We start from the raw sequence: 11933 nt of genomic DNA on the forward strand, positions 1-11933 counted from the left end.
AAAACGGGAAAAAACTGGGGTTTTCCCGAATTTTTCCGTTTTTTTCCCGGGCCTTCACAACTCTAATGTGCCCCCCCCTGGGCTCTTTACTGCCGGAGCTCTGCTCCTGTGCGCTCCTGCAGGAAATGACCCCTGTATAAGATATATACCCTGCATTTCTGCCCTCATCAGGGCCACCAAGGTGGCTAAAAGATTTAAAACTTACAGAATAAAAATCACATCTTAAAGACCATTAAAACCTCTCTCTCTCTCTCTCTCTCTCTCTTTCCCCTGCCCCCAGTTCAAAGAGCTGAGGCAGAGGTGTTGGGGAAAGTCGTCTGTCTGCTCTGCTGCCAGTCAGAACTTTGTAAAGAACAACAACCATGATATGATAACGAAACCTTGCTAGAGAAAAATATATCTTCTTTGATTATCCAGTGAATACAAATCACAAAGGTGTTTTCTTTGAAGTAAATTGGTCTCAAGTTTTTCTTTCTGAGGGTACAGTGCTCGATGGACCGTTTCACTCGAGGTTTCATCAGACGAGACCTGACACCGAAAAGAACTTTAGAGGGCAGCACAGAGCTGCTTTTCACATAACCAAATGATGTAAGCTAGAAAGGAAGACGGAGCAGAAAAAAATTAAAAGGTGTCAGGTCTCATCTGATGAAACCTCGAGTGAAACGGGTCCATTGAGCGCTGTACCGTCAGAAAGAAAAACTTGAGACCAATTTACTTCAAAGAAAACACCTTTAATGATTTGTTATTCGCTGGATAATCAAAGAAGATATATTTTTCTCTAACAAGGTTTCACTATCATATCACGGCTGTTTTTCTTTACAAAGTTCGGCCTGTCCCGCGATCTCTCGTCCTTGACTTGACTCTGCCGCTGGTCAGAGCAGACCAATTTTCGTATGTGATGCAGCCTCCATGGGGCTTTCCCCCACTCTGTCCTGACCTCGGTGTGATTTTTCTGTTGCTTCTAGGCTCTGGAAAAGAAGGGGATCAGCCACCTGGAGGAGAAGGAGTTGAAGGACAGGAACAAAAGGATTCAAGAGGAGAACCGCCTGGAGTTGCAGAAGGTGGGAACTGCGAGGAGGTGGAGGAGGAGGAGAGGGCTCTGTTAATACCCTATATGGTGCAACACAGCAGAAGTGTTGGAATTGCAAGTTGCTTACACTTCAGTCATTACCAATGTTCCCTCTAAGCTGGGGAGTCCTGTGAGCAAAAATTCTTCTTTGTGAGCTACTGGCATTAAAGTTGTGAGCGAGCGATTTGGCGACTGCATAAATTAGTATGCTCTGGAGCCCTCCTTCCTGAGCGAAGACAAAAATCTGTGAGCCGGAGGCTAAAAGAGTGTGAGCTAGCTCACACTAACTCAGCTTAGAGGGAACACTGGTCATTACAGAGTTAAATGTTGTTTGTTAGGAAACAGGATGTTACGCTACATAATGTATTCAACGGCGGGAAAGTCTGTGGGAGTTGTTTATCCTAATGAAGTGACCTGTAACCTTTGTATTGGTCAACTAACATCTTGTTTGTGGAAATGCTTTGATCGAGCATTAATGTATTCACAAGTTTATGGCCCTTTGTGAGAACCAAAGCGGTAGTTCTCTTCTAGAAGCCAAGAGAGATAGAAAGATGTAGCTGTTAGCAGATATTACTGAGAGTAACTGCAAGTCTGTAACCTTTTGTTTTATTTCTTTTATCCAAAGTGCCATACCCCTGTTTTATTTTGTTTTTATCGTAAAGATATTTTTCTTTTACTAAGTGTGGCTCTTGTGTTTGCAATACGGCCATCGACCCTGAATCAAAAGAATCCCAACAAGAAGTCTGCTCCCTCCCAAGGCTTTGCTTGAGCCTGAGGGCCATTTTCAGTCCCATGCATGGAACGCAGAAAAAGGGAGTGTCTTTGGGCTTGTGCAGAGTGCCTTTCCCTCACACCCAAATAACCCAGCATTCTGAGTGTGCACATTATCTGCTCCCTGAGCAAGGCCAGTAAACTGCCCATTGAGCATGATGTTCCTCCCCTGCTCTTTCTCAAGGACCAGGGCTAGGAACATTATTCCCCTCAACCCCCTCCTTCTTAAAGTTACATTGAGAGCCAGTTTGGTGTAGTGGTTAAGTGCGCGGACTCTAATCTGGGAGAACCGGGTTTGATTCCCCACTCCTCCACTTGCACCTGGCTGGATGACCTTGGGCAAGCCGTAGCTCTGATAAGAGCTGTTCTTGAAAAAGAGCAGTTTCTGTCAAGAGTTCTCTCAGCCCCACCTACCTCAAAGGGTGTCTGTTGTGGGGAGGAGAAGGGAAAGGAGTTTGTAAGCCGCTCTGAGGCACCCCTTCTCCAGGGAGCTCAGACCAGCTTACCTGGTTCTCCCTGCCTCCCATTTTGAACCCACAGTAACCCTGTGAGGTAGGCTAGGGTGCAAGAGTATGGCTGGCCCAAGGTTCCCCAGTGAGCTTCATGGGTGGATTGGAACCCAGGCCCGACACTCTTGACCGTGACACCACCCAGGCTGTTATGCAGAGTTGGGTGAGCTCCTAGGGACTTAACGCCACTCTGCACTTCTCTTTCCCCCCCCCTCCTCTTGTCAGGTGAAGCAGCTGCGCTTAGAACGTGAACGGGAGAAGGCCATGAGGGAGCAGGAGCTGGAGATGCTGCAGCGGGAGAAGGAGGCGGAGCACTTCAAGACGTGGGAGGAGCAAGAAGACAACTTTCACCTGCACCAGGCCAAGTTGCGGTAAGGCAGGGGCGGAGCTGAAAGGTACTTTGCCCGGCTGGTGGCGGAAGGTGGTCCTGGTTTTCAGGAACTCTAAGGGTGGTTGTTTGAAAAGGGAGGCTCGGCGATACGTTCAGAACAAGTTAGTAGTCCACAGCGTTGTTGTTGCTGCGTCGTCTTCGTGCGCATATCCATGTTGGTTTCTGTCAGCCGCTATCAAAACAGAGGAGAAAAAGATAAGACCCTTTGCCGTTTGTATAACGTTGGTCTGATTGCCTAGATGCCATCCCGACTCGCCCTAGGTGTCTGTGCTTGCACACAAGGACCTCTTTGGGTGTGGCCACACAGTCCATCGGTTTGTGGGCGTCTGAGCTCCAGCTTTGCCGACTTAAGGCAGAGAATCCTTGCAAAACTAGAGGGGCCGTTTGACTCTGTCAGCTTCTCCCCATCGTGGTAAACGTGAACCCCTTTCCCCTGTCCGTGTTTTCCGGCAGCTCCAAAATCCGGATCCGGGACGGCCGGGCCAAGCCCATCGATCTCCTGGCTAAATACATCAGTGCCGAGGATGATGACCTGGCGGTGGAGATGCATGAGCCGTATACCTTCCTGAACGGCCTCACTGTCTCCGACATGGAAGACCTGTTGGAAGACATCCAGGTAAGTAGGCAGATGGGGCTGTTTCCCCCCGCGCTGGATCAGAGCAGAGGTACAGCTCCGGCAGCTCCAAAATCCGGATCCGGGATGGCCGGGCCAAGCCCATCGACCTCCTGGCTAAATACATCAGTGCCGAAGATGATGACCTGGCGGTGGAGATGCACGAGCCGTATACCTTCCTGAACGGCCTCACTGTCTCCGACATGGAAGACCTGTTGGAAGACATCCAGGTAAGTAGGCAGATGGGGCTGTTTCCCCCCGCGCTGGATCAGAGCAGAGGTACAGCATACTGTGGTCCGAGAGCACCCAGCCAGACCTCTTCAGGAGCAAAGGCCTATTTTGTTCTTTATTAAATAAATCGTTTTTTGTTTAAACTTATCCCAAAAATCAGTACAGTACTTCCTCAGGGCGACATAGTCCTCTGAAGTGCCCAGACCCTAGGTCATACTACCAAAAGAGAGAGATTTGGAATTTTTAATTCCTGGTGGCAGCAGAAATCTCTGGCAGCATAAAACTACCAAGTTTATGTACTCAGAGAGTGTTTAAAGGTAAAACCCATTTCCCCAAATAGCAAGCACCTGAAATAGCAAGCACAAAGTCCTGCACTTTGTCACCAGCTTCTGTTGTACTGCCCCTAAACATGGAGGTTCTGTTAGCATGGGGAGGTGGCAACCTTTTTAAGCCTGCGGGCACATTGGGAATTTTGAAATGGCAAGTGGTTGCAGTAGCAAAATGGCGGCCACAAGATGGCTGCCGCGGGGGTGTTTAAAAAAAAACCCACCTATTTTATTGGTTTTCAGCAAAAACAAAATAGCCATGCAACCATAGAACATTGTAGGAAACTTATATTCATTGTACACATTCAAAGATTTGACATGTGGTATTTTCAGGGTTATAGTCATAAATCAAAATTAGTTACCATAAATGGAGTATATCTATAACATTTGATATTTCCTTTCGGGTTACAAGATATGATAGGATTGAGAACCAGGTAATTGTGAATTCACCGTCTTCAGTATCAGTGTCTACTGGTCTTAATGTATCTGTCAATTTTTCCATTATATATACATTCCATAATTCAGTGTACCATAATTTTAGTGTAGGTTTATGGCTCCTGCCAACCTAGCAGTTCGAAAGCAAGAAATTGCAAGTAGATAAATAGGGACCACTTCGGTGGGAAGGTAACAGCGTTCTGTGCGCCTTGGTGTTTAGTCATGCTGGCCACATGACCACGGAAACGTCTTCAGCTCTTCGGCTTTGGAACAGAGATGAGCACCGCAACCCTAGAGTCGGATTCGACTGGCTTTCGAACAAGGGAACCTTTACCTTTATGGTCCGATTTCCATTTAGTTGCTATAGCAGTTTTTGCAGCAAGCAGTAGTAATGCAACTTTTTCTCTCTTTTTTTGTATATTAGATAGTTCTATTTCAGATCTAAAATTCAAGATAAGTGGTTCTGGATTCATAGTTATTGTATGTCCAGTAATTTTTAGCGCTTGGCCTGATATTAAAGGTTAAAGCGCTTGGGGCTCTTTAGTTTGGAGAAACAACAGCTGAGGGGTGACATGATTGAGGTTTATAAGATTATGCATGGGATAGAGCAGGTAGAGAAAGAGGAACTTTTCTCCCTTTCTCACAATACAAGAACTCGTGGGCACTCCATGAAATTGCTGAGTGGTCGGGTTAGAAAAGATAAAAGGAAGTACTTCACCCAAAGAGTGATGAACACATGGAATTCAGTGCCACAGGAAGTGGCGGCGGCTACAAGCATGGACGGCTTCAAGAGGGAATTAGATAAGCATATGGAGCAGAGGTCCATCGGTGGCTATTAGCCACAAGGTATAGATAGGGACTCTCAGACTGGGGCAAGTGATGCTCTGTCTTCTTGGTGTTTGGGGGGGGGGCAACAGTGGGAGGGCTTCTAGTGTCCTGGCCCCACTGCTGGACCTCCTGATGGCACCTGGTATTTTTGGCCACTGTGTGACAGTGTTGGACTGGAATGGGCCATTGGCCTGATCCAACATTGGCTTCTCTTATGTTCTTATTTCTTCCCAGAATGTTTTGATTTTTGGACAATCCATCCAGCAGTGTAAATAAGATCTAATTTCTGTACATTTTCCCCAGCAGTAAGGTTGAGAATTGTGGAAGATATGGGATAATTGCAAGCGAGTTAAATGTCAATTTTGAATGTTTGCAAATTGAGTGTTAGTACAGATATATGGTGTGCGCCCCTGACAGCTGGTGTGTGTTGCTGTGTGTCGCAGGACCTTCTCAAGAGTGGCACTAAAACGGTGAAATTCACTCCCCAGGGAAATGGCTTTGCTCCCTCTAAAATGGCATTCCAGAAGGCATTCTGCGTTGTAGCTGTCAGTCTTCATGGTTTTACTCTTCTCCTTCCTCCAAGCAGCTTGGATTTGCCACGCTTCGTTCCCTTCCTCTTCTGTTTTAATCCTAACAACAGCCCTGCGAAGTAGGTTAGACTGTGAGAAAGCAACTGGTCCCAGTCACCTGGCGACTTCTATGGCTGAATGGAAATTTGAACCCAAGTCTCCTTGATCGTGGTCCAAACTCTCAGAAGAAGAGGAGCTAGCCGTGTTAGTCTGTTGCTGCAAAATAGTAAAAAGCCCAGTAGCATCTTTGAGACGAACAAACTTTATCGTAGTATAAGCTTTCGAGAAACACAGCATCTGATGAAGATAGTATTGGGTATTGTAAATAAGAAGCGGGAGACTGACCAGTTATGAATGTGCACAGAGAGTTTATATAGTTATAAAGGTGAATATATACAGAGTATTTACAGGCTATCGAACAGCATGTTGTGCCTTAGTCTATGAGAACTGAGTCCCCTCCAGCTTACTAAACTGATAGCTATTATGCTAAACCCCAGCCAATCTCTAACAAGGTGATGTAATCACTAATTCTAACAAGACCTGAAAGAGCAACACCTGCTAGAAACACCTGGCTGTAATTACATGATTACTAGCATGACAGCTAGGTCTGACAAACAGATCAAACTGATCTATAGTAACTGCTTGCTACCTCTATCACTCTGACATATATCTCAATAGATAGCTGTGTTTCTCGAAAGCTTATGCTACAATCAAGTTTGTTAGTCTTAAGGGTGCTACTGGGCTTTTTACTATTTAGAAGAAGAACAGAGATTGGCTCAGAAAGAAGATGAAGACGAGGAGGAGGAGATTGGATTTATATCCCACCCTTCACTACCCGAAGGAGTCTCAGAGCGGCTTACAATCTCCTTTCCCTTCCCCTCCCCACAACAGACACCCTGTGAGGTGGGTGGGGCTGAGAGAGCTCTCTCGGGGACTGCTCTTGAGAGAACAGCTGTGAGAGAACTGTGACTGACCCAAGGTCACACCAACAGCTGCATGTGAGGAGTGGGGAATCAAACCTGGGTCTTCCAGATTAGCGTCCATGCTCCTAACCACTACACCAAACTGGCTCTCTTACCACCTCACTGTGCGCCCTTCGTGTCTGTTTTGGCCAGGCGATTCCACGCTCATTGAAGATCACGTTAGCTGCTCTTCCTTCGTATTTTGTCTTAAGAGTTTTGTAAATAGTGGGTTTTTTAAAAAAAGTTGCTTCTTTGATTTGATTGGTTTTTGACCTCTTCCCTTTAGTGGTTTTGTGTTTGCTTTGGTTGTACGGGGTGGTTTAAAAATTCAAAAAACTGTGTGTAAGGCTGCGAGATACCGGGAAGTTTTGGTAAACGGTGGGATACAAATCTTGCACATGAAACACATGGTGGACTTGTGGCTGTAAAACCTGCCTATTCCCGAAGCACAGTTCGGGAGTGCTTTTAGCATCAGATGTTTACAATGTGCCCTGTTCTTCCCTGTCTTCAGGTATACATGGAGCTGGAACAAGGGAAGAACGTGGACTTCTGGCGGGACATGACTGTCATTACCGAAGACGAGATCGCCAAGCTGCGGAAACTGGAGGCTTCTGGGAAAGGGCCAGGTAGGTGGCTTGCGTGGTTGCCGGCAAGCTAAGAGGAGTCGGGCTGTATGGATTCTGAGTGTGCCCCGTTTCACTGTTGCCATATTTGAACACGTGAAACTGCCTTACACTGAATCAGACCTTTGGTCCATCAGAGTCAGTATTGTCCACTCAGACTGGCAGCGGCTCTCCAGGGTCCCAGCCAGAGGTCGTTCACATCACCTCCTGCCTTGTCCTTTTAACTGGAGATGCCGGGGATTGAACCTGGGACCTTCTGCATGCCAAGCAGAGGCTCTACCACCGAGCCACAGCCGCTCCCAGGGAGCCGGTTTGGTGTAGGGGGTTAAGAGCGGCAGACACTAATCTGGAGAACCGGGTTTGATTCCCCACTTTTCCACATGCAGCCAGCTGGGTGGCCTTGGTTCAGTCACAGTTCTCTCAGAGCTGTTCTCTCAAGAGCAGTTCTCTCAGAGCTCTCTCAGCCCCACCTACCTCACCGGGTGTTTGTTGTGGGGAGAGGAAGGGAAGGGAGATTTTAAGCTGCATTGAGACTCCCGAGTGAAGGGCGGGGTATAAATCCAGTTCTTCCTCTTCCTCCTCTTCCTCTTCTGCTGCTGCCTCTCCCTCCTCCTCTTCCTCTCCCAACTCAAAATCTCCCATAAGGATTTGGACCCCCATATTTCTGAATTGAAGACCGGAAGGTTGGTAGTTCAGCAGTCCGAGACCCGCGTGCCGCATGACGGAGTGAGCTCCCGTCTCCGGCCCCAGCTCCTGCCAACCTAGCAGTTCGAAAGCAAGAAACTGCAAGTAGATAAATAGGTACCACTTCAGTGGGAAGGTAACAGTGTTCCGTGCGCCTCGGCGTCTAGTCATGCCAGCCACATGACCACGGAAACGTCTTCCAACAGCGCTGGCTCTTCGGCTTGGAAACGGAGATGAGCACCACATCCCTAGAGTCGGATTTGACTGGCTTTCGAGCAAGGGAACGTTTACCTAACAGTCTCACCTTTTGGTGTTTCTAAAAAATGCGAGCCTCTAGGCCAGGGGTCCCCCACCACTGTGAGTCTGTGGGGGCCCTTGGGACTCTGGTAGAGGGTGGTGGATGCAGCCGCAAAGCATCAGGGATCGAAGTGATACATAACTCTCATAGTAACTCTGCAGCATTTCAGAATGCCTTTTAAAGAGAACATACCGTTCTGCAATATTTTCTTGGCATATGCACGCAACCCGCCTTCCGTCACTCAGCATCGGCATCTCCAGTTGAAAGGACCATGCAGTAGGTGATGTGAAAGACCTCTGCCTGAAATCCTGGAGAGCTATAAAGAGGGGCTGTGGCTCAGTGGCAGAGCATCTGCCTGGCATGCAGAAGGTCCCAGGTTCAATCCCCGGCTTCTCCAGTAGAAAGGACCAGGCAGGGAGTGATGTGAAAGTCCTCAGCCTGAGATCCTGGAGGTGATGTGAAAGACCTCTGCCTGAGACCCTGGAGAGCTATAAAGAAGGGCCGTGGCCCGGTGGCAGAGCGTCTGCTTGGCATGCAGAAGGTCCCAGGTTCAATTCCTGACATCTCCAGTTTAAAGGGCCGGGCAGTAAGTGATGTGAAAGCCCTCTGGCGAGCCGCTGCCAGTCTGAGTAGACAAGACTGACTTTGATGGACCCAGGGTCTGATGCAGTATCAGTCAGGGTCATATGGGTGGGCCAGGTGTGGACGTAATGCGACTGATGATGACTTGACCAGGGTTAAGAAGTTGGGAGTGGATTGTGGCCTCGCACAGTTCCTCTTTCCCACCGAAGCATAAAAAGTGCCCTCGAGGCAAGTCAGGCCATAGAACTGTTGAGCGCAGTGCTGTCTCTCCAGAGGACTCGAACACAGGTCTTTTCCCCAGACCTGCTTCTTGGAATCCTTTAACTGGGCCTGCTCGGGAGTTGTCAGGTCCCCAGTCAAAACACTCTCCATGCTTTATTAGAGATGTGAGATGCTATGGATTCAAACTCTTTGCTAGGACTGATTTGCAAGGGCGGGGAGAAAGCAACGTTTCTGTAGCCACCCAGACAGATATATGGTCGCCCTGTCTAACCCAGCCAGGCACCAGACTTCGCCAAGGGCATTCTCATGAATGTTTGGTGTCGTGGTTGAGTGCGCGGACTCTAATCTGGGAGAACCGGGCTTGATTCCCCCACTCCTCCACTTGCACCTGGCTGGATGACCTTGGGCAAGCCATAGTTCTGTCAGAGCTGTTCTTGAAAAAGAGCTCTCTCAGCCCCACCCACCTCCCAGGGTGTCTGTTGTGGGGAGGGGAAGGGAAAGGAGTTTGTGAGCCGCTCTGAGACACCTTTGGGTAGTGAAGGGCAGGGGATAAATCCAATCTCTTCTCTTCTTCTTCATGAGAACGCTGTCTTGGGGCTCCCTTCAGAACGTTACCAAGCGATACTCCCTACTGTTCTAACAACACACACACACACCCCTAAGGAATGCGAATGGCCAGCGAGTGCAGAGGTACAGCGATCAGGTGCAGGCAGGGCAAAGGCAGATGCAAGAAAATAATACATTTAACAGAGACGGAATAAGCCAGTATGGACGCCAGAACTTGACAGGAGTGAACCAGGGGCCTTCTGCCTGGAGAGCAAATGTCCTTCCGCCGAACTTCCGCTGTGTCCCTACCCCTTTGCAGGCTCGGTCAGTCCAGTGGTGTTTCTCTGCCTGCCAGTCGCAAAGGCTGATGTCGCTCGGCTCTCGCTGCCATTTGTATTTGAAGGCAGGGGAGACGGGACGCTGGGCTCACGTTGCAGGCCAAGACTAATGGTGCAAAATCAGGTGAGAAATATATTTTATTACTTGGTTAAATTTCGAAAAAATTCTCTACGCATTTCGCCAGCGAACTCCGTCAGGAGAATCTGTTCGTCTTGCTGTGGTTCTTCAAAAGGAGTAAAAGACATCTTTTACCAGGGGTCATTTCATGCGGGAGCGCACAGGAGCGGAGCTCCGGCAGTCAGGAGCCCAGGGGGCGGGAACATGCAACAAGCCCCACCCCCTGCTCCCAGCAGCCCTCAGTCAGAGCAAGAAGCAGCCAGGTAAGTTGCAGAGCTCCCCCCAGCCCCCTGGTCCAAAACAGTCCAGCGGCACCTTTAAGACCAAGTTTTATTCAGGTACAAGCTCTCCCTCCTCTACGAGGACAGATCTGCACATTCCCCCCCCCCACAACAATAGCTAGCAATCCAAAACAGTCCAGTGGAGCCTGAGCGGTGGGTGTTGCCTTCTGACACACTTCCAGTGATGTCGGGGGGGTGGCATATGCAAATAAGTTCTGCTAATGAGTTGTGCTAATGAGCTCCTGCACCTCTTTTTCTACGAAATGACCTGTGTCTTTTACTCTCTCTTTTTTTGGTATCTTTCGTCTGTATGCATGTGCATATCTGTAAGTCATGGCGACCGCTGGTGACTGACTGTGTGCACCTGGAAGTCATGGCGACCTCTGGCAACTCACCCCTACTGGGGGCCTGGAGAATATTCAGAGAGGTGGCTGACTAAGGCCTGCCCCTGCCTCCCGACTGCTGGTATTCCTTGGAGGTCTCCCATCCGAGTACTTGCCAGAGTCCACCCTGCTTAGCTTCCGAGGTCTGACGAGATCGGGCTTGCCTGGGCTATCCAGGGTCAGGGTGTCTTTTACTCTTTTTGAAGAACTACTGCAAGACAAACAGATTCCCCTGACGAAGCCTATTGGCAAAATGCATAGGTAATTTTTGGGGAAATTTATCTGAATAATAAAATATATTTCTTACCTGCTTTTGCATCATCGGCCTGGCCTTATCTTTTTAATCTCCTAGTTCGGGATTAGTCTGACCCTCTGGCCTCGCAGCTGCTAGTTCGAGACCGACTTCCGGGGAGGGGCCCTTACGGTTTCCACTGCCCAGACTTACCTCTTGGTCTGCGTCCCGCAGGTGAGCGCCGTGAAGGGGTGAACGCTTCGGTCAGTTCGGATGTGCAGTCGGTTTTCAAGGGGAAGACCTACAACCAACTGCAAGTGATCTACCAAGGGATCGAGGGCAAGATACGCGCCGGGGGCCCCAACCTTGATATCGGCTATTGGGAGAGCCTTCTGCAGCAGCTCAAAGCCTACATGGCTCGCGCGAGGTGAGTGGACGGCCCCAGCGGGGGTCCCCTGGGTAATCAAACAGGGGCAATTCCTTCCTTGAAACTGAGGAGGCCGGTTTCGTGCAGGAGACAGGTGTTGGTCACCCTCAGGTCCAAGAGATCCTGCTGTCAGGATGCTGTATTCATGAGAGTATGAGAGAAGCCATGTTGGGTCAGGCCAAAGGCACATCCAGTCCAACACTCTGTGTCACACAGTGGCCAAAACCCAGGTGCCATCAGGAGGTCCACCAATGGGGCCGGAACTCCAGAAGCCCTCCCACTGTTGTCCCCCCCCCCAAGCACCAAGAATACAGAGCATCACTGCCCCAGGCATAAGAACATAAGAGCAGCCATGTTGGGTCCATCCAGTCCAACACTCTGTGTCACAGTGGCCAAAACCCAGGGGCCATCAGGAGGGCCACCGGCAGGGTCAGAACTCCAGAAGCCCTCCCACTGTTGTCCCCCCCCCAAGCACCAAGAAGACAGAGCATCACT

At 49.2% G+C, this 11933-nt stretch overlaps 1 protein-coding gene across 2 annotated transcripts in view; it reads left to right on the top strand.

Annotated features, from left to right (window-relative positions):
- Positions 1-11933, top strand: part of CACTIN (cactin, spliceosome C complex subunit) — a 26424-nt gene that overhangs the window by 4448 nt on the left and 10043 nt on the right. Inside the window, exons 3-7 of one of the 2 annotated variants that reach the window (XM_015426732.1) lie at positions 966-1061; positions 2575-2720; positions 3194-3356; positions 7216-7330; positions 11246-11438. In XM_015426732.1, coding sequence (XP_015282218.1) covers positions 966-1061; positions 2575-2720; positions 3194-3356; positions 7216-7330; positions 11246-11438 — 713 coding nt within the window. Of the gene's footprint in view, positions 1-965; positions 1062-2574; positions 2721-3193; positions 3357-3420; positions 3584-7215; positions 7331-11245; positions 11439-11933 lie in introns of both variants that reach the window. The other variant, XM_015426731.1, reaches the window with a different exon arrangement.

This window comes from Gekko japonicus, unplaced genomic scaffold (genome assembly GCF_001447785.1).
Source record: "Gekko japonicus isolate JY-2015 unplaced genomic scaffold, Gekko_japonicus_V1.1 scaffold3464, whole genome shotgun sequence".
Taxonomy (NCBI): domain Eukaryota; kingdom Metazoa; phylum Chordata; class Lepidosauria; order Squamata; family Gekkonidae; genus Gekko; species Gekko japonicus.